The sequence below is a fragment of the Protopterus annectens genome, chromosome 8.part0, assembly GCF_019279795.1.
Source record: "Protopterus annectens isolate FY-2018-M chromosome 8.part0, PAN1.0, whole genome shotgun sequence".
Taxonomy (NCBI): Eukaryota; Metazoa; Chordata; order Ceratodontiformes; family Protopteridae; genus Protopterus; species Protopterus annectens.
The window spans coordinates 1,926,411,509-1,926,436,811 of NC_056741.1; the positions used below are offsets into that span (position 1 = coordinate 1,926,411,509).

The window sequence follows — 25,303 nt, forward strand, 5'->3', positions numbered from 1 at the left end:
TCATCATCTAAATTATTGTCATTTCTACTATTATTTCCAACATTATTACCAAAATTATCAACTAAATTATTAGAACCACTTGCACCATTATTAAAAACCCTATTCATATTTGGATTAACAACAGTCGGAGGTGCAGGATAAGCCAAACACTTTGCTGTAGGCTGTGGCATCCCTATTCAGTTTCTTGATTTTAACATCTTTAATTTTGGATACAGCATTATCAATACAGGAAAAAATATGTACAAAATCATACTTGTATCTCAAAAAATCATTGTCCAATCGGATGCTGGAATCAAGTGCGCCAAGTTCCATCTTTAAAAACTCCAATTCGATACAATAGTTCTTAACCAAAACATGCATGAACTTGACTCCTTGACGGTCGAATAGACTAAGCAAGTCTTTATGGAACCCAGAGTTTGGGATTAAACCCGAAGGGTAGCGCCATTGTCTTAGCCCCTTTGGGACTTGCTGTCTATGTATGCATTCATTCAAATATTGCACTTCCAGCTGTAACTTTTTGAAACAAAACAATTTCAGATCAAATACTTTCAAATTACTCATCAAATTAGTGTCAACCCCAGTAATTATTCGATAAAATAGGGGTCATTGGATTGTTATCAAAACAACCAGTCATCTTTCAGCCATTCATTCAAATTAGGAATGGCAAAAGAGGTACTCACTGTTCCGTTGATGTTATGGCCATTGTTAGCATTGGTATTCAAGTCCGATCGGCTTTCCCTCAAGTTCTGGTCGTTAAAAGAAGGAGAGTCCAAGGCCGCCAAACCGGATACAGGTCTTCCAGGTTTATTAAGTCTGTTAGGTGAAGGGCCCCCCTGCTTCTACATTCCCTCGATCATGCGATCCTAAGGTTCCATGCTGTAGCCTAGAAGGGAGCATGTTCCAAAGATGCCGATAAACTGGAACCCATACTATTTCCGGAATTGTGAGGCAGAATGTCTGCAACTTGAGTTGCAAGATTTTCAACATGTTGAGTAAGCAAATTGATTACATCAGTACTGATTCGGAATTAGAATCAGATAACAGTACTTGGGCTCCATTACCAAATAAATCCTGAGACGTTGGTGTGGTAAATCCCTCCATATAAGCACAAACTATAAAAAATCAAACCAAAACAAAAACTAATAAACTAAATAAAAGAAAGAGAAACCACACCAAGTAAAATAAGGTTAGCGCTTTTGTTTACTATTTCAGCAAACTTCTTCAGACAACTGACAGTACAAAAAATCACTATTTAAATAAATTATCAAATCATGACATCACGGCATCAATCAATGAAACAAGTCCCAATTTAAAGGAACACCTAACCCAAACATATTTGCACATTCATCCAAGATTAAAATTAAAAATCATACATATATATTAACTAAATTTATATGCAAAAAAATATATATTATTATACAAAAATACACATTTAATATAAAGAATATGTTGTCTTGTCAAAGCCCTCAAATTTAAAATACTTTTAAAAGAAACAGCATCATTCAGACCTGGCGCAATGACTGCATTCAATTTCAATTGCCATATCAATTCTTTTTCGTCCAACTTCAAATCACTTGGACCTCCTCTTCCATTGTCCAAAACTTTTTCTAATACTAAAAAACTGAATTCATGTAAGGGGTGGGACTTAATATGCCTAGCAAGGGCATTGTTCAAATTCAATTTCCCAATTGCATAAATATGCTCGTGGATCCTGTTTTTCAGTTGTCTTTCAATACGACCAACATAAAAAGCTGGACAACAGTTACATAGTCCTAAATACACCACCCCTTTAGTATTGCAATTATATTTACCCCTAATATAAACTGTTGTGTTTCCAATCACAACATGTTTGGTAACTTTAATTTGTTGTTTCATCATCTAAATTATTGTCATTTCTATTATTTCCAACATTATTTCCAAAATTAGTATCAACTAAATTATTAGAACCCCTTGCACCATTATTAGAAACCCTATTCATATTTGGATTAACAACAGTAGGAGGTGCAGGATAAGCCAAACTTTTGCTGTAGGCTGTGGCATCCCTATTCAATTTCTTGATTTTAACATCTTTAATTTTGGATACAGCATTATCAATACTGGAAAAAATATATACAAAATCATACTTGTATCTCAAAAAATCATTGTGATGATGATTATGATTAAAAATAATTTAAGTCATTTGCCTCAATTTGTATTTAGGAGAGGTAGGAATTTAAAATCGTTGCTTGAAAGTGGTTCACCTAAGGTTTATGGCCCCCATTGTGGTATGTTTAAATGCGGATCATGTAGATGGTGTAAATACATTAAAGTTACCAAACATGTTGTGATTGGAAACACAACAGTTTATATTAGGGGTAAATATAATTGTAATACTAAAGGGGTGGTGTACTTAGGACTATGTAACTGTTGTCCAGTTTTTTATGTTGGTCGTACTGAAAGACAACTGAAAAACAGGATCCACGAGCATATTTATGCAATTGGGAAATTGAATTTGAACAATGCCCTTGCTAGGCATATTAAGTCCCACCCCTTACATGAATTTAGTTTTTTAGTATTAGATAAAGTTTTGGACAATGGAAGAGGAGGTCCAAGTGATTTGAAGTTGGACGAAAAAGAATTGATATGGCAATTGAAACTGAATGCAGTCATAGCCCCAGGTCTGAATGATGCTGTTTCTTTTAAAAGTATTTTAAAATTGAGGGCTTTGACAAGATAACATAATCTTTATATTGAATGTCTATTTTTGTATAATATTATATATATTTTTTTGTATATAAATTTAGTTAAGTAATATATATGTATGATTTTTAATTTTAATCTTGGACGAATGTGCAAATATGTTTGTGTTAGGGGTTCCTTTAAATTGTGACTTTTCATTGATTGATGCCGTGATGTCATGATTTGATAATTTATTTAAATGGAGATTTTTTTGTACCGTCAGTTGTCTGAAGAAGTTTGCTGAAATAGTAAACGAAAGTGCTAACTTTATTTTACTTGGTGTGGTTTCTCTTTCTTTTATTTAGTTTTTTAGTAGTGGTACTATGGAATGGCCTAAAGCCATGTTGGCTTTTAGCTAGTATGTTGTTGACAGGTGGCCTATTAACTGATTATGAATACATTTTTCCACTATGGGTCGATAGTTAGAATATTCATTTGAGTTGCCACCTTTGTGTAAGGGGATAATGTGTGAGGTTTTCCAGATGGCAGGGATGGAACATTCCTTAATCTTCTTTTTTCAGCTGCTCCCGTTAGGGGCCGCCACAGCAGATCAATGGTTTCCATTTATTTCTGTCCTCTGCATCTTGCTCTGTCACACCGACCACCTGCATGTCCTCTTTCACCACATCCATAAACCTTATCTTAGGCCTTCCTCTTTTCCTGTTACCTGGCAGCTTCATCCTTAGCATCTTTTTCCCAGTATACTCTGGATCCCTCCTCAGCACATGTCCAAACCAACGTAATCTTGCCTCTCTGGCTTTGTCTCCAAACCTTCCAACCTGGGCTGACCCTCTAATATACTTATTCCTAATCCTGTCCATCCTCATCACACCCAGTGCAAATCTTAACATCTTGAGCTCTGCCACGTCAAGCTCTAACTCCTGCCTTTTTGTCAATGTGACTGTCTCCAACCCATATAACTTAGCTGGTCTCACTACCCTCTTGTAGACCTTCCCTTTCACTCTTACTGGTACTAGTCTGTCACAAATCACTCCTGACATTCTTCTCCACCCACTCCATCCTGCCTGCACTCTCCTCTTCACCTCTCTTGCACACTCACCATTACTCTGAACTGTTGATCCCAAGTATTTAAACTCAACCCCCTTTGCCACCTCTACTCCCTGCATCTTCACCATTCTTCTATCCTCCCTCTCATTCACACACACACATTCTGTCTTAGTCCTGCTGATCTTCATTCCTCTTCTCTCTAGAGCATATCTTCACCTCCTCAGGGTGGTCTCCACCTGTTCCCTACTCTCACTACAGATCGCAATGTCATCTGCAAACATCATAGTCCACGGGGACTCCTGTCTGATCTCGTCTGTCAACGTCCATCACCATTGCAAATAAGAAAGGGCTCAGAGCTGATCCTTGATGTAATCCCACCTCCACCTTAAATGCATCCGTCACTCCTATTGCAGACATTACCGCTGTCACATTACCCTCGTACATATCCTGTACCACTCTTACATACTTCTCTGCCACTCCTGACTTCCTCATACAATACCACAACTCCTCTCTAGGCACCCTGTCATATGCTTTCTCTGAGTCCACAAAGAGACAATGTAACTCCTTCTGACCTTCTCTGTACTTCTCCATCAACACTCTCAGAGCAAACATTGCATCTGTAGTGCTCGTTCCTGGCATGAAACCATACTGCTGATCACTAATCATCACCTCCCTTCTTAACCTAGCTTCTACTACTCTTTCCCATAACTTCATGCTGTGAATGATCAATTTAATCCCTATGTAGTTATTACAGCTCTGCACATCACCCTTATTCTTAAAAATCGGTACCAAAACACTTTTTCTCCATTCCTCAGGCATCCTCTCACTTTCCAAGATTTCATTAAACGATCTAGTTAAAAACTCCACTTGCATTTCACCTAAACACCTCCATGCTTCCACAGGTATGTCGTCTGGACCAACAGCCTTTCCATTCTTCATTCCCTTCATAGCTATCCTTACTTCCTCCTTGCTAATCCACTGCACTTCATGATTCACTATCCGCATATCATCCAACCTTCTCTCTCTCTCTCTCTCTTCATTCATCAGCCCCTCAAAGTACTCTCTCCATCTGCTCCCCACACTCGCCTCACGTGTGAGTACATTTCCCTCATTATCCTTTATCACCATTACCTGCTGCATATCTTTACTAGCTCGGTCCCTCTGTCTAGCCAATCGGTACAGGTACTTTTCTCCCTTCTTAGTGTCCAACCTTTCATACAACTCTTCATATGCCATATCCTTAGCCACCTCTTTGCCATGCACCTCATCTCCTTATACTCTTGTCTACTTTCTTCATCTCTCTGACAATCCCACTTCTTCTTTGCCAACCTCTTTCTCTGTATACTCTCCTGTACTACTACATTCCACCACCAGGTCTCCTTGTCCTCCTTCCTCTTTCCAGATGTCACACCAAGCACCTTTCTAGCCATCTCTCTTACTAGCTCTGCTGTAGTTACCCAGCTATTTGGTAACTCTTCACTGCCACCCAGTGCCTGTCTTAATTCTTCCCTGTACTCCACCTCACAATTACCCTTTTTCAATTTCTCCATTTGATCCTTGGTGCTGCCCTCACACTCATCCTCCTCCTCTTGATCTCCAATGTCATCCTACAAACCACTATCCTGTGCTGCCTAACTATACTTTTCCCCGCCACCACTTTACAGTCTTCAGTCTCCTTCAGACTGGCCCTTCTACATAAGATATAATCCACCTGTGTGCATCTTCCTCCACTCTTGTATGTCACCCTATGCTCTTCCCTCTTGTTAAAATACGTATTCATCACAGCCATGTCCATCCTTTTCGCAAAATCCACTACCATCTGACCTTCTGCATTACTTTGCTTAACACCATGCCTACCCATCACTTCCTCATCCCCTCTTTTCCCTTCAGCAATATGCCCGTTGAAATCTGCTCCAATCACCAGTCTCTCCACCCTTGGGTACAGTCATCACCACTTCATCCAACTCACTCCAAAATTTTTCTTTTTCATCCATCGCACATCCAACTTGTGGAGCATATGCACTAACAACATTCATCATTACACCATCAATTTCCATGGTTCTGTTTATCAGGATTGATATTGGATAAGCTACAGCTTTAGCTGCTTTTTGCAGATATTCAGCTGGGATTAGGTCAGCGGAGGGGGGGTATAAGGCTTAAGTTTTGCTAGGAGTTTAAAAATGAAGTTAGTAGAGATGGGTTGCAGTTGAAAGATAGGAAGAGTGCTAGTCATGGGGGTAGAAAGGCTGGAGGTATCAGGGGATAGCTGACTGGTTAGAGATTGGATGGCTTCTGTGAAGGAGTTAGTCAGCAGTTTGGATGGGAGTCTCATGATTAGCTCCTAAAGGGGTTGGTGTACTGGACTGTCCTGGGTGTAGGAGTCTATTGATACTTGCCCAGAATCTTTGGGGGTTATTTTGCTGTGTTTGCTGAATTTGACAGTAAAAGTTTTTTTTTATCTGGGAGTATGGATTTTTTAGTTTTATAATTTGTCTAAATATTTATTGATCAGATGTGCTTTTAGTAGTTTGCCACCTAGTCCAGGCTTTATTTCAAAGTAGGATTTTTTGCTTGGTATCTTTGGTGAGCCCACGGGGCTGGTTTTGACCTAATTCTTATTTTACATTTGGGTGCATGCAGGTCTAGGATAGTTAAAAAAAATTGGAGTTAAAGTATAGGACAGCTTCTTCCAATGGGAGGGTTTTTAGACAAGTCCATTCGCAGGCACTAAGTTCACTCTGGAATAGTTCTTGGTTAAAATGCTTGTTTTAACGTATAGTCCCACATGATGGGTGTAAGATATCTGTTTTTTGCCTGATTATATAGGTCGAGTGGTCACTTGCATCATTAGGGAAGATACCTACTTTGTAAGTTTGGTGGTGATTGTTAATAAGTATCCAGTCTAAGATGCTCTCTTTTTTGTTTGGTTTGTTAATTCTAGTTGGGGAGGTGATAGTCTGAGAGAAGCCATGAAAGTTAATATGAGAAGTGGGATGTTCAGTATTGATGCACTTCCAGTCAATATTGACATCGCCTAGGATTATAGTTTCTTGTGGGAAGGTTGCAGAGACCCAGCTAAGAATATCCTCTAAGGAGTTGGTTATTTCTGGGAGGTAGATAGATACATAATATATTTATGGATTTACTAGGATTAAGCTGAACCTTGGAAATAAGGACTTCTGCATTATTGTCCTCAGGTTGGTTATAAGATGAGGTGGTAACCTGTAGTCCATCTTTGTAAAGAATTGCTACTCTCCCTCCTTTTATCCTTATATGGTCATGTCTCAATATGTTGTATCCTGTCTTGAGTTTGTGGTTTCAACCAAGTCTCTGTCAAGCATAGAATGTCAAAAGAGTATATGTCTAAGAGAGAATGGAGATGGGGAACTTTATTATTGACACTTTGGATATTGAGATGTACTATTAGGAGTGAGTTGGGAAGTTTATTAGGGCTCAGTGTGGTAGAGGGATAGTTTGTAAGCAGATCATTAGGTAGGACATTGGCTGGGCCTGGGTTAGGGTGGATGTCACCATTTTGTAAGGATTGTTTTTTAGAATGTGTAATGTAGATTAGTTAATAGAAACTGAACTTTTTTGGTTGAAGGGTTTTAGTATTTGATGTGGGACAGTCTGGAACTTTGTGGAACTTTGCAAGTAGGTAACTAGGTGTAGATATTACATTTGTTATTGTGGGGGATAGTGAGAGTTTGTGTAACTGTTTGTATAGGTGGGAAGTGGAAATGAGAGTAATGTGTGTGTTTGAAGGAGGTTAAGTGGTAGGCTGAGTTTATAACAGATATAAGTGTGGTAGTGGGTAGTAGTTTAGTGTGGAGGTAGTTGTAGTAGGCATGGTGAATACAATTGGTTGAGGGTACTAGAGATGGGTAGGAAAGGCTTAAATTAGAACAGACTAGGATAGAGGGGTATGACTAGGAGATAAGACACTAAGTAGTGATAGCTGTGATCGATTAAGTGGAGAAATAAGGGTGTGGTGTTAACTAGGATGGTGGGACTATCTGATACATTGGATGGAGAGGAGGGTGTGGCTGAGTAGTACATGTAGGATCCCTGGGGGTGGGTGGGAATTGGGGGTAGGGGGATGGAGTGGGAAGAGACAAGAGAAAGAAGAAACTCAAAAGAAACAATCAACAAAATGCTGATTTATAAAGGTAATTCTATGTTTGGGTAAGTCTATATATGGGTAAGTATAGAGATAAAGGAAAGTAGTGGGAGATATGCTAGGGTAAGAGGAATGCTACTAGTAGTGGTAAAAGCTAATGTGGGCAATAGTTATCAGCAAGATATGAGGAACAAAGTATAATGAGAATTTACTACGAGCCACAGGGGTAGGTTTATGACAGTTGGCCTGGGTAAGGATGCCACCTAGTTGACAGAAATATTATTACAAGAGTATTTTAATATGGGTGTAATCTGGTTAGAGAATCAAAGAAGGAGAAAAGACAGGGAGCTTATACTAGCAGTTAGGTATACTGCTTGTAGGGTAAAGAGGGAGTAAGGCTGCTGGCTGTCCTGGCTGGGGAACGCTCTTTACACCTCCATAAAATAATAGCAAACTAAACTTTACTGCCAGATGTAAGATGACACATACTTTCTTTCTTCCTTTATTGAAGCGTTCAGGAATAAAAGGCAAACAGATGATGCCGCAAGAAGGTTTGGAGAGGGTCCTTAGTCGACAGGTAGGATGATTGTAAAATCTTAGTGCAGTCTAAGCAAGTTGGGTAGCAAAGTGCAGTCTAAGCAAGTTGGGTAGCAAATTACTTTTAGGAGAGAGAAAAATATGCATTGGAGTAAAAAATAACATAAGCAGGTTCTTTAAGCAGTGAAAATACACATAAAAGCATTATCTCTAACTATGGTATGCACATATCCATATTCATCAAGGATACCTACACCTCCAGGTTAGTGGCACAGCATGATACCTCTGAGATCATCCATGTGCAACTAACATCGGGCAAATCTGCAATGCAAATTGTGGCCTGCTACAGATCACCCTCCATGACCCAGGACCCACCAATCCACCTTTCTGGAGACACTGGAAAACATGAAGGTCCTACTGAACACCCTGATATTGGGCAATTTCAATTACCCTACCATTAACTGGGAAAGCTACTCGAGTGCAAACTCCCAGGCCCAGTGCTTCCTGGAATTCATCAAATGCCCTGGATCAGCTGGTAAACTCGCCTACCAGAGGTGAAAACATATTGGACCTGGTCATCACCAACATGGGCGACAGGTGTTCCACACCGGAGGTCAATCCGTCACTGGTTCGATCAGACCATAAACTAATCACTCTGGATGTCCACACCCTACCACCACCCCCAACTAAGGAAACCATGGTAAAAACCTTTTCTAAAGCAAACTTCACCTTACTTAAGAAAGAGATTGTAGGTTTCACAGCCCCCACGCTAAAGGATAGTGCTGCCCAAGATGCAGAAAACTTTACAAATGCACTCTATGAGCACCTACAATGATGCATTCATCATGCCATCCCTAGCAAAACCAAGACTCACTCCTCTAAGAGAAGAAACCAGTTTGGTGGACCCCTGCCATAAACAGGCTGTACAATGGGAGGAGGAAACTAGTTAGAAAAAAGCAAATCCCAAGAGGAAAGACATCCCTGATCAGTATCAGTAAGAAACTAAGGTCCCTCATAAAATCATCCAAGGCTAACTTCGAAAGAAAAATATCCATGGATTCAAAAGATAACCACAAAGCCGCCTTCTTTAGCTATGTTAAGAATCTAAGTGACAGCTCGCAGATATGCACTGAACTAGTGCAAAATAGCACAAAATATACTAAACCCACTGATATTGCCAGCATCCTGGCAGATAGATTCAGTGCAAACTTCTCACCCCCAAAAGGGCCCACAACAATACCGGAAAAGTGTAGTGTCCCGGAAATCACAGACGCACAGGTGAAAACAGCCCTTTCAAAAGCCAAAAACACATCGTCAATGGGGCCAGATGGTGTCCCAGGCTGCTTCTTGCATGAACTACAGAACGAAATAACCCCCCACCTAAACACGCTATTCAACCTCAGCCTCTCCACAGGCTACATGCCCATAGAATGGCACATAGCAACGGTTATTCCTCTCCATAAAGGAAGGGCCACAACTGACCCTGGTAACTATCACTCCATAAGCCTGACTAGCCCCGGGAACCATTGACCTATAAGCCTGACTAGCTTGGTCTGCAAGGCTATGGAGCTCATCATCATGGAACTCTTTAACAAAGACATTGGGAACCTCCAAACACTTGACCTGACCCAGTTCGGCTTTAAGGGCAGATCATGCCTACTAAACCTGGTTGACTTCTTCGAGACAGTCACCAAGGCCATAGATGAGGGAAAGGTGGTTCGCACAGCCTACCTTGACCTCACCAAGATTTTCGACACCATTCCCCACTCAGGGTATTACAGAAAAACTCACCAGCCTGAACATAAACCCCTACATCATGAGATGGGTTGCCAACTGGCTTATAGACAGAACTCGCATGGTAAGAATAGCAGGCTCCAGGTCTGACTCTTAACCAGTCACAAGTGGTGTCCCGCAAGGCTCAGTTCTGGGACCCCTACTGATCGGCATATACTTCTCAGAAGTACAGGCAAACACAGGAGGACTATGGCTAACCAAATTCGCTGATGACTGCAAACAGAGAGTCATAATTGACTCTCCGGCCGACATGGACACCCTCCAAAAGGGCCTTACTGAGACAGACACCTGGTGTCAAAGTCATGGCCTCAAGCTAAATGCCAAAAAATGCATAGTCATCCCGTTTGGGGAAAAAGAAAACACCCACAAATTACCACATAGGTGGCAGCCCCCTTAATACAGAAGAGATAATAAGAGATCTGGGGACCCAGGTAGATAGTAATCTCTCCTTTGACAATCATATTGCCAAAGTAGTTAAGAAATACTTCTTTTTGGCCCATCTAATTACTAAAGGGTTTGCATCTAGAAATAGGTTATAGTGCCCCTCTACTCGTCACTCATCAGACCCATCATAGAGTACAATGCCCCATTTGGGATTTACCTCACTAGACGCTTCCAACAGCTGGAAAGACCACAGAAGTACCTCACCAAGAGGATTACTGGCCTCAAACATATGTCCTGTGCAGCCCGACTGAAAAAACTCCGGCTGTACTCAGTGGCATATCACTTACTCAGAGGTGATCTCTGCCTAATTTACAAAGCCATGTCCAACTCAGAATTGATGGACATGCTCCATCTAAAGAAATCCAAGTCACTGTGAGCCACATGCTCTAGTGAGCTAAACCTCACCACAACAATAAATAGAACATGCTGGAGGGATAGATTCCTGTCACAGAGACTCCCCATGCTTTGGAACAAAATTCCAAACTACATTAGGCAGAGCTCCTCACTAACCCTCTTCAAGAGAAACCTTGACGAGTGGATGGGTAACAGAAAATACACCCCTGGGATCACTTCATTGGCTCTGCTTGACAGAGGATCAGTTAAGTAATCAATGGGATGGCGAAAGCTGACACACTCTGGCTAGGTTTATAAATGCCCTCCGGCAGATAGCCTAGTACCTACCTATGAACATAGCAGCTTAAGGCTAGGTAGTTATTTGCTAAACACTGAGGTACATTTCTGCTAACAGATCTTTGCTTAATCATTCTAGCCAAAACACAGTTACATATACAGTTCACCTGTCAGATATATAGTAAAAAAGCTGTTTTACTAGTTCACATAAGATTGTATCATAAAGTAAATATCTCAAGACAGGCTAAGTATAGAACCTGTTTAGCTAGTAGGTATAATAATACCTAAATGACATCACATTAGAATGAATACAGCCACATGCACATTTGGTCTAACCAATAGGAACCATCTGTCATTTGTGCATCATGAATCAGTGGGTCAAGCTACTTTTGGGAAATTTGCACTCTAGGCCTATTTTGAGTTCTGGTCTTGTGTAATTCAGTGGTGCCTTTCACCCTGGAAGGTAATGTTGGGGATTCTACACATCTTATTGTCCACTTAGAGTTTTCAAGTAATAATGCACTTGTTACAGCCACTATTGCTCAGTTGGTGTGAGAGTTCCTTCCTTGATGGATCAGAAATACCCTCTCTCCATACTCGATATGGTGGAGTAAATGGTGAATGGTCTTTCTCTAGCTGCTGCTGTTGGAGTTCCCTTTAGGTTCAAGCAAGTGTATATTTTTATATCATAGGTGTGTACTAGGCTAATGGCCCTGGAGCCTTTACAAGCCTCCTGGCATTGTGATGCCCGACATTAGTTTCCAGTGCCACAATTAAGTAGAGCCACTGGAGTGATCCCCGGGGTGAACTTTCTATTACCCATCCACTCATCAAGATTTCTCTTGAAGAGGGACAGCGAGGTGCTGAGATGTATAGGAAGTCTATTCCAGAGCATGGGCTGTCTCTGGGTGAGGAACCTGTCCCTCCAGCATGTTCTGTTGATTGCGGTAATGAGGTTGAGTTCTCTGGAGCATGTGGTGCGATGGGATTGGGATTTCTTTAGATGCAGCATTTCTTACAGAGCTGGGTCAGATATGGCTTTGTAAGTCAAGCAGAAATCGCCTCTAAGTAGGCAATATGAGACAGAGAATAGCTGGAGTCTTTTGAGTCTGTCCATGTCGGACGTGTTTATTGCCTATGATCCTCTTCCTGAGGTACTTCTGTGGGACTCTGCAGCTGTTGCAGGTGACTAGTGAGGTACATGCCAAATTGGGCATTATACTCGATGAGTGGTCTAATGAAGGAAGAGTAGAGAGAGACAATGACCTCTTTCTTCCTGGATGCAAAACCCTTGGTAATGAGGTGTGCCACATAGAACGTTCTGACCACAGTGGCAATGTGGTGGTCGAACGAGAAGTTGCTGTCAACATGCATCCCCGGATCTCTTATAGTGCCTTCAGTGTTCCATGGGCTCCCATCAATGTGGTAATTAGTGGGAACTGAGTTTTTACCAAAAGGGATACTGATGTATTTTTTGGTGTTAAGCTTAAAGCCATGGTTTTGACACCAGTCATTGGTCTCAGTGAGGCCTTTCTGTAGGATGTCTGCATCACTTGGGGAGTTAATGGCTCCCCAGCTTGCAATCATCTGCAAACTTGGTCAGTCAGAATCCCTTTGTGTTGGCCTGGACTTCTGAGAAGTAGATGCCGAACAGGAGAGCACAATGGACCAATCCCTGTGGGACTCCACTCGTGACCGGTCGGCAGTCTGACTTGAGTCAGCTACTTTCATACTGTGGGTTCTATCTGTGAGGCAGTTTGCAGCCCACTTAGTGATATAGGGCTTGATGCCTAGCTTAGTGAGTTTATCAGTAATTCTCGAGTGAGGAATGGTATCAAAGGCCTTGGCCAGATCGAGGTAGGCTGTGTGCACTGCCTTACCTTCATCCACAGCCCTGGTAACTGACTCAAAGAAGTCAACCAGGTTGAGCAGGCATGATCTCTCTTTCACAAAGCCAAACTGCGTGGGGTCCAGAGTTTGGAGATTTCCTCTATCTTAATCAGGTCCATGGTGATGCGCTCCATAGCTTTACATATCAGACTCAGGCTAATGGGGCGATAATTCCCAGGGTCTGTAGTCTCTCCCCTTTATGGAGAGAGTTGACTGTAGCAGTGTGCCATTCGGTAGGGACAAAGCCTGAGGTGAGGCTGTGATTGAATAGGGCATACAGATGTGCTGCCAATTCACTTTGTAGCTAATATCCCTGGCTGTGTTCTACATTACTGGGTTCCATGGAAGCTGTATTCTTGGCCTTGGACAATGCAGCTTTAACCTGTGTTGCAGTAATGCTGGGTGCCTGGCATTCTTCCAGTATTGTGATTGGTCCATTTGGGGGGACATAAAGTTGGCACTGAATCTGTTGGCCAGTATGTTGGCAGTATCTGTTGGCTCAGTTCAGGAGGTACCATTGTGCAAATCTGGATATTGCCATGAAGGTTCTATAGAAGACTTTGTGATTGTTTTTAGTGTCTGCCGCATTTCTGCCTTCATAGCTGGCTTTAGAGGATTTGATGAGGGATCTCAACTTTTTGTTGTGGCTGGTAAGGGAGTTTTTCCAGTCTTGGGACTTCAACTTTTTCTGCAACAGTTTCTTCCATCTGTTGTAGAGTTTATTAATGTCAGGGGACCACCAGACTTTGCTTCCTTTTTTGGGAGGAGAGTGTCTTGGTTCTGTTTGGTATGGCTAGTTCCATGCATTTATGTACATGTTCGTACAGTGCATTGGTGTATGATTCGGTAGTCAAGCAGCTATTTTCCATTGGCGTGGGTGCCGCGAAGTTAGCCACCTCTGTTTTTAGGGATCCAAAGTCAGCTTCAGAGAAGTTTTTCAAGGAGGTTACCTTTGGAGGGGGTGTGGGTGAGATGTGGATTTCCATGGTGATTAGTTTATGGTCTGATCTGACCAGGGAGGGATTGACTATTGGTGTAGAGCAACAGTCGCCCATGTTAGTAATATTGTTGCTTCCTCTAGTGGGGGTCAAAATAAGCTGGTCCAGGGCATTGGAATTGAATTCCTGGAAATGTTGGCCAGTGTATTGGTGCTTGAGTAGTTTCCCAGTTGATGGAGGGGGAGTTGAAGTCTCCTAGTATGAGTGTGTTGGGGTGGACCTTGATAGATTCCGGGGTGCTTAGAAACATGGAGTGAGAGTCTAGGGACATGGTTGGGAGCCTGTAGCAGGTTATGACCAGGATCGCCGTCTTGCCCAATGTTAGTTGTACCTTAAGTATCTCAGGTGGGTTATGCTGGGCTACTAGTCTGAAGGTGTGCATATCTTTTATGAAGATGGAGACACCACTACGTTTGGAGCTTCGGTCCATGTTTCGGGGCCTTAAAGGTGTGAAATGAGTTATAGCCTGGTAGCGCAGGGGTGCTTTCTGCCACTTTAAACCAGGTCTCCGTTACAGCACAAGTGTCGATGCTCTCCATTTTGAGAAATGCTTCGAATGAGTGCATCTTGAGATTTAGACTTCTAGCGTTGAGCAGCATGACCCCCAGATTGCATTTATTTATAGTTGTTACAGTGGTAATTTGGTCTTTGGAACACTGCCTAAAAAAGACACTATAGGGGTGACAAGAGCCTTAGCCAGTTCCCAGAAACCCAGGGGTGACAGATGCAGGCCATCTCTGATAAAGCATCGAGGTCTGTCAATCATGCCATCCCAAGCAGACAAATACTGGATCCCCTTAGAATGACACCAGAAACTTAGCCAGTTGAAGTCAGTCATTTTTTGTTTGTACTGCTGTCATTCTGGGTGGCGGTAGGATACTGCTCAGGGCTAGTGTCATACCTACCTGGGCCACATAATCCGAGACCGCCACCATGTCTCTCTTCATGTAGCCCAAGGAGGTACTTTTCAGGTCATTTGCACCCACATGGAAATTGACAGAGTCATACATGTACTTGTTGTGGAGTGACCTAAGTGCGTGTGTTGTGTCGGATTCTGGCACTTGATAGCTGACTGTTACCTTCTCCTTATTCAACCTAGTGAGTGGGACATCGGTGTGCCTCACTGTTGAGTCACCTATGATTAGTGTATTAGGCAAGGTGTTTAGCCTTGGGGGCTTAGGTTGAGGGGTACACTGTCAAGGTGAGCTGTGTGTCCTGTGGTTTGTGCTGTGTTGTGGTGGTCGAATGTGTTTCTGTCTTGGAGGTCTCTGCTGTTTGGGTAAATTTCTATTGAGAGTCTCCACGAAGGTGGGTGTGTAGTTTGTGTTTTTATGTGAGAGCTTTGACAGTGTGTTCCATGTGGTGTGGTGCAGGTGTTGACCTTCTCTTGACCAGCTAGTCCGGTCTTTGCTGGAGAGTGCATAGCTTCCAGTTTGGTGCTATTAAGTACATCTCTCACAAGTCTGAGTGTTGGGAGGTAAGAGGAGAGGATCATCTGTTTACATGAAGCAGTTGCTACACTGCCTCAGAATGCCCAAGTGCACCAGGCTAATAGGAGAAAGCACAGGGAACTGCCGTTTAATCATACCAGGAGGAGTGGTCATAACTACTAAGTACTGGAGCTATTTCCGTGAAGAACAACTGGTGCTGATGGCACTTAGGTTTTTGTAGCAATTATAGTACACCTATCGACATGCAAAGTGATTAGGCTATTTGAAGTGTAAGAGAGAGAGAACTAGCAAGATCTAATGGAAAAACTGAAGAGCAGACTTTCTGGCACCAACCAGTAATAGTTTACCTCAGCTCAGTCCTGCTGAGCAGAGCTTAAACAAGCACAAATGTGTCAAATCTGAGGTGTTATTTCTTGATGTAACCATTGCTTGGTAACAAACATCAGTTTTGGGGAGATGGTGCTTAGGTAGCCATCACTGCACATATAGCCCTGAATGCAGGATTTTCAAAAAAAAAAAAGATTTTGATTGGTAAAGAACAAATAGCCAAACTTGAGGCCATCAAGAAGGGTCCCCTTGTAAAGCAGCTGATTCTCCCAGTATTAAGTTTTGATAATTTACCTTTTACAATTGTCATCTAGAATAAAATCCTCATTGTTATTAGATGCATCATGAAGATCTCTTACCTAGCCACAAAGAAATGTTTAATTGTAGTTGGCTTATTTTAAAAACTTACTACGTTGATAGTTGCCTCACATCTTAGTCGGAATGAGTGCCAAGTGTTTTACTGTTTGTCTTGTATCCTACATCTGCACTTGCACTTCCTTAATAGAAATCCTAACCACCAAACATAAGTATTTACTTATACTGGTCTTCATATCATACTTGTACAGAATATGTAACATCTTCAACAATTAAGTCTGCCTCAATGTTACATTACAATAATTATGTATTTTCATATACATGCCTTTATCTGTATTATAATTGCATATTTGATCTGTTTGTGGAATTTTTTTCTACTCTGGTCTCTACTAGATATTAACAGCTTAACCCATCTGAACAACATGGTAAAGCATCTTAATGTTTAGTAGTATATCTGCAAATAGTGTGATTGTAGTCAATATGTGTACTCCATGAATAACAGTACAGAGTCCCTTTCCAGTACATCATAAGCTATGCTATAGAAAATGTTCATCAAAATTACTAAAATTGTGGAAAGATTAACATTATGTGAATTGGTTAATGTAGATGTACTCTCTTGTGCAGAACAAATATGAAGAATTTTGAGCAACCTTGATTGCACATCATGAAAAATGTTAACCATAAGATTGTGCAACTAAGCATTCATTACACATCATTATTAAGGCCACATAACAGTACACATTCTGATTGTTGTACCATACCAGCAGATCCAGATCAACAGACCAGCTATTTCTTCCATTGTTACTTATGAGCAGTAGTAAGAAAAGCAGAATTAAATGTTGGTTTCCTCTGTGGCATAGAGAAATGAAACCCCGAGTAAAACCCAGGTAACCAACTGAGCAGCTTTTCAGTGGGGAGCGAGTAGTGTAGGGGGACTATACTTGTTAAGCTTATTCAGTGTTTTGGAGAGATGTAAGTGGGACATATACAACTACTATGCTTCCAGTGGTGATACTGGAGATCAGAGTGTATGTGTGGGTGGTACCACAAAGCAGGCAGGGTATAGACACATACTGTTGTCCCACTGCATGCCCTCTGAGGACAGCCCCGCGGAACATCACCTTGGAGGTGGGGGCATTTGTGTCTTAATGCCCAGTGCAAGCCTACACACACAGCTTGCAATTAGCATGTTAGAGGTTACGGCTTCAAAGAAAAGAATTAAAAATCTGTATGCAGATTGACAGTCCAATCCCGGGTGCAGCAACCATCACTTCTTTGCAGATAAAGGGGAGCAAATGGCCAGTAGGGCGACTGTGAGGAAAGAGCTGATTGTCCGTGGAGAATAGAGGAAAAAAGAATGAAGTTAGATTGTTAGGAATCAGAAGTGCTTGCATTTCAATTTCTTTTACTCTTTTATAATTCTTATTTTAATACTTGTGGATGTTTCATAATACTTAATGTTTAAAGATGGGGTGGTAGCCCCATTAAATGCAATGCATATTTCTTTGAGCGACTTGCATATATGTTCTTCATGTGGATCACTGTTGCAGGCACAGCTTCAGAGAACTCTGCTGAGGTCATAAAGTCCTGCTAGTCTTTCAGAGCAAAGCACTCCCGGCTAGGCTGATCTCTTACCTCAGATGTTCTCACGTTTGGTATAAATGTAACATTTGCCTGTGTCCTCCTGAATTCATTCTTGTGCATTTGTTGATGTGCAGTCCACCCTTAAATACAGAGTCTATAAGTTTTTTTTATTCAGGCTTTGACCAAAGAGTAGAGCAGTAAGTACCCTGTTGTGGGATCCTTCTGTTTCAGTATCCCATGGAGTCTTTATTATGAAGATTTGTAGTAAAAAGATAAGCTAGATATCTGCAACTTATATATTCAACAAGAAGATGTAGGGCACATCACCACTAAAGTTTAGTCATTGTGCTTGCATGCATCGTAGTCATAGAGATTCCTACAGTCATTGTTTACTGTTTGGGATGGGACTACAGTTTTTACTACGTTATTTCTTCAGTCTCTTTTGTATTGGGAGAATAAATACGTTTTTTCATCAGAGTACCACAATTGTTGGAATTTATATGGGCGCTTCTTGGATGATGATTGTTTATTCTGGAATAATTCAGAAATCAAGTTCACAGAGTTTTTAGAATATATTACTGGAACTACTAATTTTTTGCGGTTTACACACCAAACTAATGACAGTGAACTGGTTTATTTAGATGTCAGTTTATTTACGACACCCAATGGATTCAAGTCCAGAATACACAGAAAATCAACTTTTTCTAATTCTTACTTACATTTCAATAGTGCCCATCCACCACACCAAAAGAGAGGGGTTTTCAAAGGTCAGTTAGTCAGAGCCAGTAGAATGACCTCATTGGGCAATGAATTTGAAGATGAAAGTGAAATTACAATGGAAATGTTTAGAAGCAGAGGTTATCCAAATGACGTTGACAAAAATTTATACAGAAGTTAAGGATGGTAGGGGGAATAGATTTGCACCCATTTTGGGTAAACCTTTGCCTACTACCAACACGGCAATTGTAGATCTCACATAGGTCAACGAGGGGCGAACATTTTCTTCTGCCTTTACTATGATATATACAGGTGAAACCAATTTAGTGAAAAGAGTTATTAACACTGAATGGTCTAGATTTGCTAAAATTTCTGATTTGGAAGTTATTTTTGACGAACCACTGCATTATGTATACAAAAAAGGGCGCAATGTAAAAAACATTTTGGAAGGAGGAATGCATAAATATTCATATAACACGTGTGAGAGCAACAAGAAAGGAACACACAAATGTGGTAGTTGTGTTCAATGTTGTAACATATTGAATGTTGGGGCCCTATTTTTGAAAAGTAGAAACAAGTATATCAACACAAACGGGTTTGCAAATTGTAACACCTCGGGTGGTGTACCTAGCCTTGTGTGCATCATGTGATTCATTTTATGTGGGTAAAACAGGCGGTTGAAACAAAGAATTTATGAACACGGTTACGACATGAGGAAAAAGAATGATGATAATGCATTATTTAAACACACTTTAACCTGTGAGAAAGCTAATTTCAAATTCTTTGTAATTGAGGTAGTACCCACAGACCCTAGGGTGGTCCATGGGAGACCCGTTTAGAATACAGGGAATTGTTTTTGCAATTGGTTTTAGATGCCAGTCATTCCCCAGGTCTCAACAACATGTTATCTGTAAAGCCTGTTTTGAGATTAAGGGCTGCTAAGTTATAATACACACTTTACATTAGAAATTTTACATCACACATTTAAGAGTTCAGTATTGATTTTACCCTATCTAAGATATATATAAACAAGGAATATTTTTAGGGTTTGTGATTCATGTGTCCCTGTTTTTTCCTGTAGATGGTGCTGTTACATTGTAAATATACAACACATTTTAGCATACACATTTTTAACTTTAATGTTTTAACAGTTTTAAGACCCATTCAACAAGGATTTTATTTGGGTTTTATAATATCAGGCTTTGGATACAGTATTTGTATTAATGTATTTATTTTCAGTTCACATAACTTACTTATATATATTTTTACATATTTTATATGGTTTCAGTACTTATTTTAGTAAGCATAGCACTTTAAACATACTGATTATTTTAATTGATTTATGGTCTTTAATTGATTCACAGTTTTTATTGGTTGCAAATATTTTAAATTTATATTTAAACTGTTAAGTTTTTTGGTTGTGCTGTTTTATCTGATTAAGTTATATGACGAAAACGTTAGGACAACACTTTATGCTACGTTAATTTACTTGGTTTGTAGTGTGTTCACTCGTGGATTTGTGAATTAAACTATCTGTTTGTTTGGAACTGGCTACTCTGTTTGTGCCTTTATTTTGGATTATTGGTAAACCTTTGGGCACTTGTGACCATCCTTTCTGTTTCTATGAGACTACAGTGTCTGTAATTGTAATATATACCAGGAATTTAGACCATAAAATGTTAGGATCTTATGGAGAGCCATCTTGAGCTACCTGAACAAAATTAAGCTAACAGCGATCTTACATGAATCCACTATACCATTGAACTCTGTCACTACCTACATGGCTGCCCCTTCAGAAAAGAAATATAAAAATAAGCCAAGGAAAGTCCAGGAGTTGGGTACCTCCCCTTGGGATCGTAGGTCAAAAGGCATCAGCTCCATAGAGGTGCTTGTGAACCTCCCCCCACTCACACTCACGCACACACTCCAACATCTTTTGGGTCTCAGATCCTAGCATGTCCCATCAGAACAAATGCTAAAGGAGACAGCAGACAAGAACTAGATGTCTGCTCCAGAACAATAACTTATTATTCATGGAGATAGTAGTATCCATTTGGTGGTGATCGAGGAGGCTATCTATAGGTTCATAGGTAGATACTAGGCTATCTGCCCTAGGGCATTTATAAGCCTAGCCAGAGTGTATTTGGCTTCCGCCTCCCTATTAGATTAGTCTACTGTGCCTTTGTAAAGTAGGTCACAGAAGGTACCCTTTTATGTTAAGAAACTGGAGATCAAGGACTTCCAAATCCCCTGTGGCTGTCCGTCTTCAGAAGACCCAGATCTCTGAGGTGTATAGCAAATAAAAGTTGCCAGTTTGTGTACATTTTGTCCCCATACCTAATGACCCATCTAGCTTTCCCCATTTGAATTCTGCCTATTTATTCCCCCTTTGCTAGGTATCCTCAGCACAGGCTGAGAGCCATCCGGAGATACCATCATTCAAGAAGCCATGGCGGTGGATTTCCATGACTGGTATTGTTTATGCAGCTTGGTGGCTAAACTCCTTTCCTTTGACCATCTCTTTGCAGCCACAACCCTCATCCATGGGACTGTGGCAGTAGACTTCAGTTATTCCACCCCAGCCCCCATCCTCATGGGCACATCTGATCTGACCACATCTTCCAGCTCCAACAGATGCCTGAAACACTAATTATACTTGAGCCATTTGGATCAAAATTAGGGCTTTTCCCTCTGCCAACAGAGCTGCCTTCAGCCTTCTAAACATTCTGGCTTTCCTTATGTTGTTTCCACCCGTGGGAGGGTTACAACTTGTGATTCGGTTCCTTCATAGACCCATCAGGTAGAATTCCCAGTCTTGTATTTCAGTGGAGCTAAGAATCCATCTCGACATGTCCCAGTGTAACCTGTCTTTATCCCTTATGATTTGATGTCCCCCTCCATCCATCTGAAGCTGTGAATCAGGCAAGTATATTACTTGTATTTGTCTACTTCACAACATCAACATTTCAGAACTTTGAACCTTCGTATGGTTGAGACCATATGTTCGACGTTTTGAAAAGTCAGAACATCCAGAAATCACAAAAACAGCATTTTTAGCAGGGAGACAAGCCAAATCTGAGATCGCACTACAGTGGAAGGAAGGGCAAATACCCCTTTCCTGACTGTGCCATGATCTCAGCACAAACCATTCATTTCTGAATGTCTCTCATATTGTCTTGACCATATGGAGTTAGATGTTCTGAAATATTGATAAACTGAGGGAGGCCCCATTGTATATTATTTTAACAGTGTCGTCATTGAGTCCTTGTTTATAGGATTTGTGTTCAGTTAGTGGCTGGGGTCATATTTGCAGGATTAGGAGTTAGGTTAGTTTCCCAACCTTTCAGTTAATATGTGCAGTGTTTGTTACATGCTTACAGGTATGGTATATGCCGTTGTGGCATGCACTATCATAAGGGTGTGCATTCCACGAAGAACACCACCTTTCAAGAAAAATGTGAATTTTTATGAAAGTAAAGCTATATCCAGTAGTGGGGATTACCTCATAGATCAACTGCTAACAGTAAGAACACAACTTTTATTTATGCATTTTTAGTTCCTTTGGCAGGTCAGAATGCAGTGGTTAAATGAAGAGTTTTTGTATGCTTTCTCCCTACATCCTGTTACATGTATGCATGCAAGTACATCTATGAATGCAAATCCCACACATCCTGTTGGAATTGGCCTGCACTCACATCTTCCATGAATGCAGGGATTTCAAATGTATGCTGCCATGTGCCTTAATGGATATCTACTTATGACTCCTTGAATGCAGGAATTTGTATGTGCCCCATACACCCTGATGTATATGCAAGTTCCCATTGAATGTGATAAATTAATTCCTCTTAGTCGTCATTTGCATGCAAGTCTTTCAGGATTGCGGAGGGTTTGCATATGTGCTCCCATGTTCCCTCGTATTCATGCAAGTTTTTCCTGTGTGGAATCACAGAACTCCTTTGTTTACGGGATGGCTCTGGGCCTCCAGTTTGGGTTACTACTGCACTGGGAATTCACATTCTCTCCTCTTAAGGAAGGAAAGCAAACTTCCAGTTGCTTATTCTTTCTTCCCTCCTGCTGAGTTGATCACAGAACAAGTCTTGGTCACCTTGGACTTTGGAAGAGGTACACATCGGGCCACATACAAACACAGCAGCTACCAAGCAGTGGAGTCTGTGACAATTCATTTGCAGTTCATAACCTGTCAAGCTTCAAGAATGCATCAAATGAAAACACATGTTTTGTTGCTTTAGTTTGGCTTCCCAGTTGAAGTATTTTAATTGTGGTTGTCTGTAACAGCAATGAAAATTAGTGTAAGGTTCTCGGTACCTGAAACTACCATTTGCAAAACTAACTTTTTCTTTGTTTAGGGAAAGGTGTAGGGTGTTTAATCTGTTTCACTGGTTTATAGTCTAATAACTATGATTTTTGTCTCCTTTCCTCACTCTAGATGAAGTTTGAAAGAAAAGCCAGGCAGCTGCTGGGAGATGAGTTTCAGGATAAGGTTGCGATAATGGCTTGCTAACTCAGTGACTGCTGCTAATTGCTTTGCTTTTGCTTGCTGTGAATATCAGGGCATCAAGTTGGAACACTGCAGTTATAATTCATTCAGCTTCCTCTTCCCTTACAGTACAGGGCTTACATGTTGGATGGTTCCCCTGTTGTATGCGCTCTCTTGTCAACCAGATTCTGTCGCTTTAATACCCTTACCTAACAAAATAGCTTCTCTTTACATAAATCTAGAGTCAAAGCATTAGTGATAAAAATGACACTTGCTAATTTGCTGAGTAATTCTACAAAGTATATGTTTGGGGAAAAACATGCACTCTGTATTACTTGCCTTAGCAGTTATAAGCTTCAAGTATATCAGAGTTGCAGCCTGCAAAAATAATTGACTTGCCACCCCATACAGTACTGCAGTGAGAGTAACATTGTTTCTTGACAGACTTAGTTCACCACTTTTGTTCTTGGGTGGAGTGCCTTGTATGTGACGCCTTCATCTCCTCCCAGTATCTGTGTAGGTTTTTATTGGGCATTCCACTTCCTTCCCACATCCTAAAGACATGCATGAACTGGTGAACCTCTAAACTACAGAAAAGTGTACGTGCCACACGTGTATGTATGGGCTGTCTTAAACACTGAATCTTCATTACAATGAAACTCAAATGGTCAAACCTATTTCTCTGAAAATCTTCACCACAAGAAATGCATATTTTATTTGTATTTGTTTACTGGGGTAGTGTACTGATCTCAGTGGACCATTTGCAGGCACAGCCTTGGGCGAATAAGATCACGTAAGAAATGGTCAAAACATATTTACAGATGGAAGAATGTACTACAATATTTAGCTCACGAAACAGTCAATATCAAAACATAGATGGAAAATGGAATTGAGCTTAGAGCTTTATGAATAAGATGTAGTCATAATCGAGATGAAGTATGAAGACATTAGAAAAGACAAGCGAGAACAGAAATATCCTAAAAACATGTTTTTGCAGAGGGGCAAGTCCTCCTGTATCTCCCCCATATGGAAGGGGGGGGTACCCCACCCCCTTAAGTTTTATATATATGGATCTAGGACAGTTGATCGAAAGACCAACTGTCCGAATCCAATCCTACTGAACACCGTTTACCGAAACTGCTTTCACTGAAAAAGCAGTTTAGTAAAATGCGCACAAACCCCCCCCCCACACACACCATGTTTACGCAGGGGGGCTTGCCCCCCATACACCCCTACTTTTATATTCTCACTGAGATCGTACTACAATGGGGAAAAGGGAATATTCCCTTATCTCCAAGGTAGTCCGATCTCGCCCACTACCACTTCCCCCTGATTCCATGTACTTTTACGAAAGTTTCGCGAAAGCACTTTTTTCGATAAAAAGTGCTTTCACGAAACTGTGACAGCCTGTTTCACTTTTGGTGAAACAGGCTTTCGGTAGACTCTCCAGGTTCCATATATATATATATATATATATATATATATATATATATATATATATATATATATTCAAAAGCAAACGCAGACATCTACCGATCTGGGAGGACAACATGATGCTGATAATCACAATTCACACTTACTCTGCAAGCCCCAGTAACTCCTGTGATAAGAAATTATACCATTGCATACTTTTTATACACTTCCATACTTTCCATGTTTCTGTGAAATAAGTTTTCAGTGAAATAGGTTTGATCATTTGAGTTTTGTTGAAATGAAGATTCTGTACCGATAGGGAGCTGTATGTATATTTTCTGTGATCAACTGGCACTCCATCCAAGATTTAATTTGTCTGCTTTGCAAGGATAGGCTCCTGTTCAAAACATCCCTGAACTACATTGAGGATAATAGGAGAACTAATTAATGGAACATGTAGTTAAAGGGATAGTACTGCAGATTAATTATTTCTTTCTGCTTTGCCAAAAAAAAAAAGTGTACCATTTAGTAAAATAGATAATTTTATTTTTATGTTGTGGCCCCCTGTGATGCCCCGCCACTGGATCAGTAATCAAGGAGCCTCAATCCCCAGCAGTGGGATGGACGTACACTGGGAGGATTACAAGTACACACACACACAGTATTTCCAAATGCAGCTCTCCATCAAGTGCAATTTCCCTTAAGAGCACACAGAGACCACAGTCAGTCTGGGGCTGGTTTCTCCCTCTTTCTCCAGATCCCCAGTAAGACTACCCACTGGCACAGCTATAGAGTTGAGATCTCTGCTGAGTGACCAAGCCAAGACATGCAGAACCCTCTTTGTCCAACCAGTGCTTTG

At 40.9% G+C, this 25,303-nt stretch overlaps 1 protein-coding gene across 4 annotated transcripts in view; it reads left to right on the forward strand.

The window, feature by feature from the left end:
* LOC122809727 (anillin-like) overlaps positions 1 to 25,303 on the forward strand; it is a 1,124,352-nt gene that overhangs the window by 971,048 nt on the left and 128,001 nt on the right. For 3 of the 4 annotated variants that reach the window (XM_044081431.1, XM_044081433.1, XM_044081432.1), the window contains exon 20: positions 22,981 to 23,034. The exons of the other annotated variant lie outside the window; for it this stretch is intronic. In XM_044081431.1, coding sequence (XP_043937366.1) covers positions 22,981 to 23,034 — 54 coding nt within the window. The remainder of the gene's footprint in view (positions 1 to 22,980; positions 23,035 to 25,303) is intronic. 4 annotated transcript variants of the gene reach the window in all.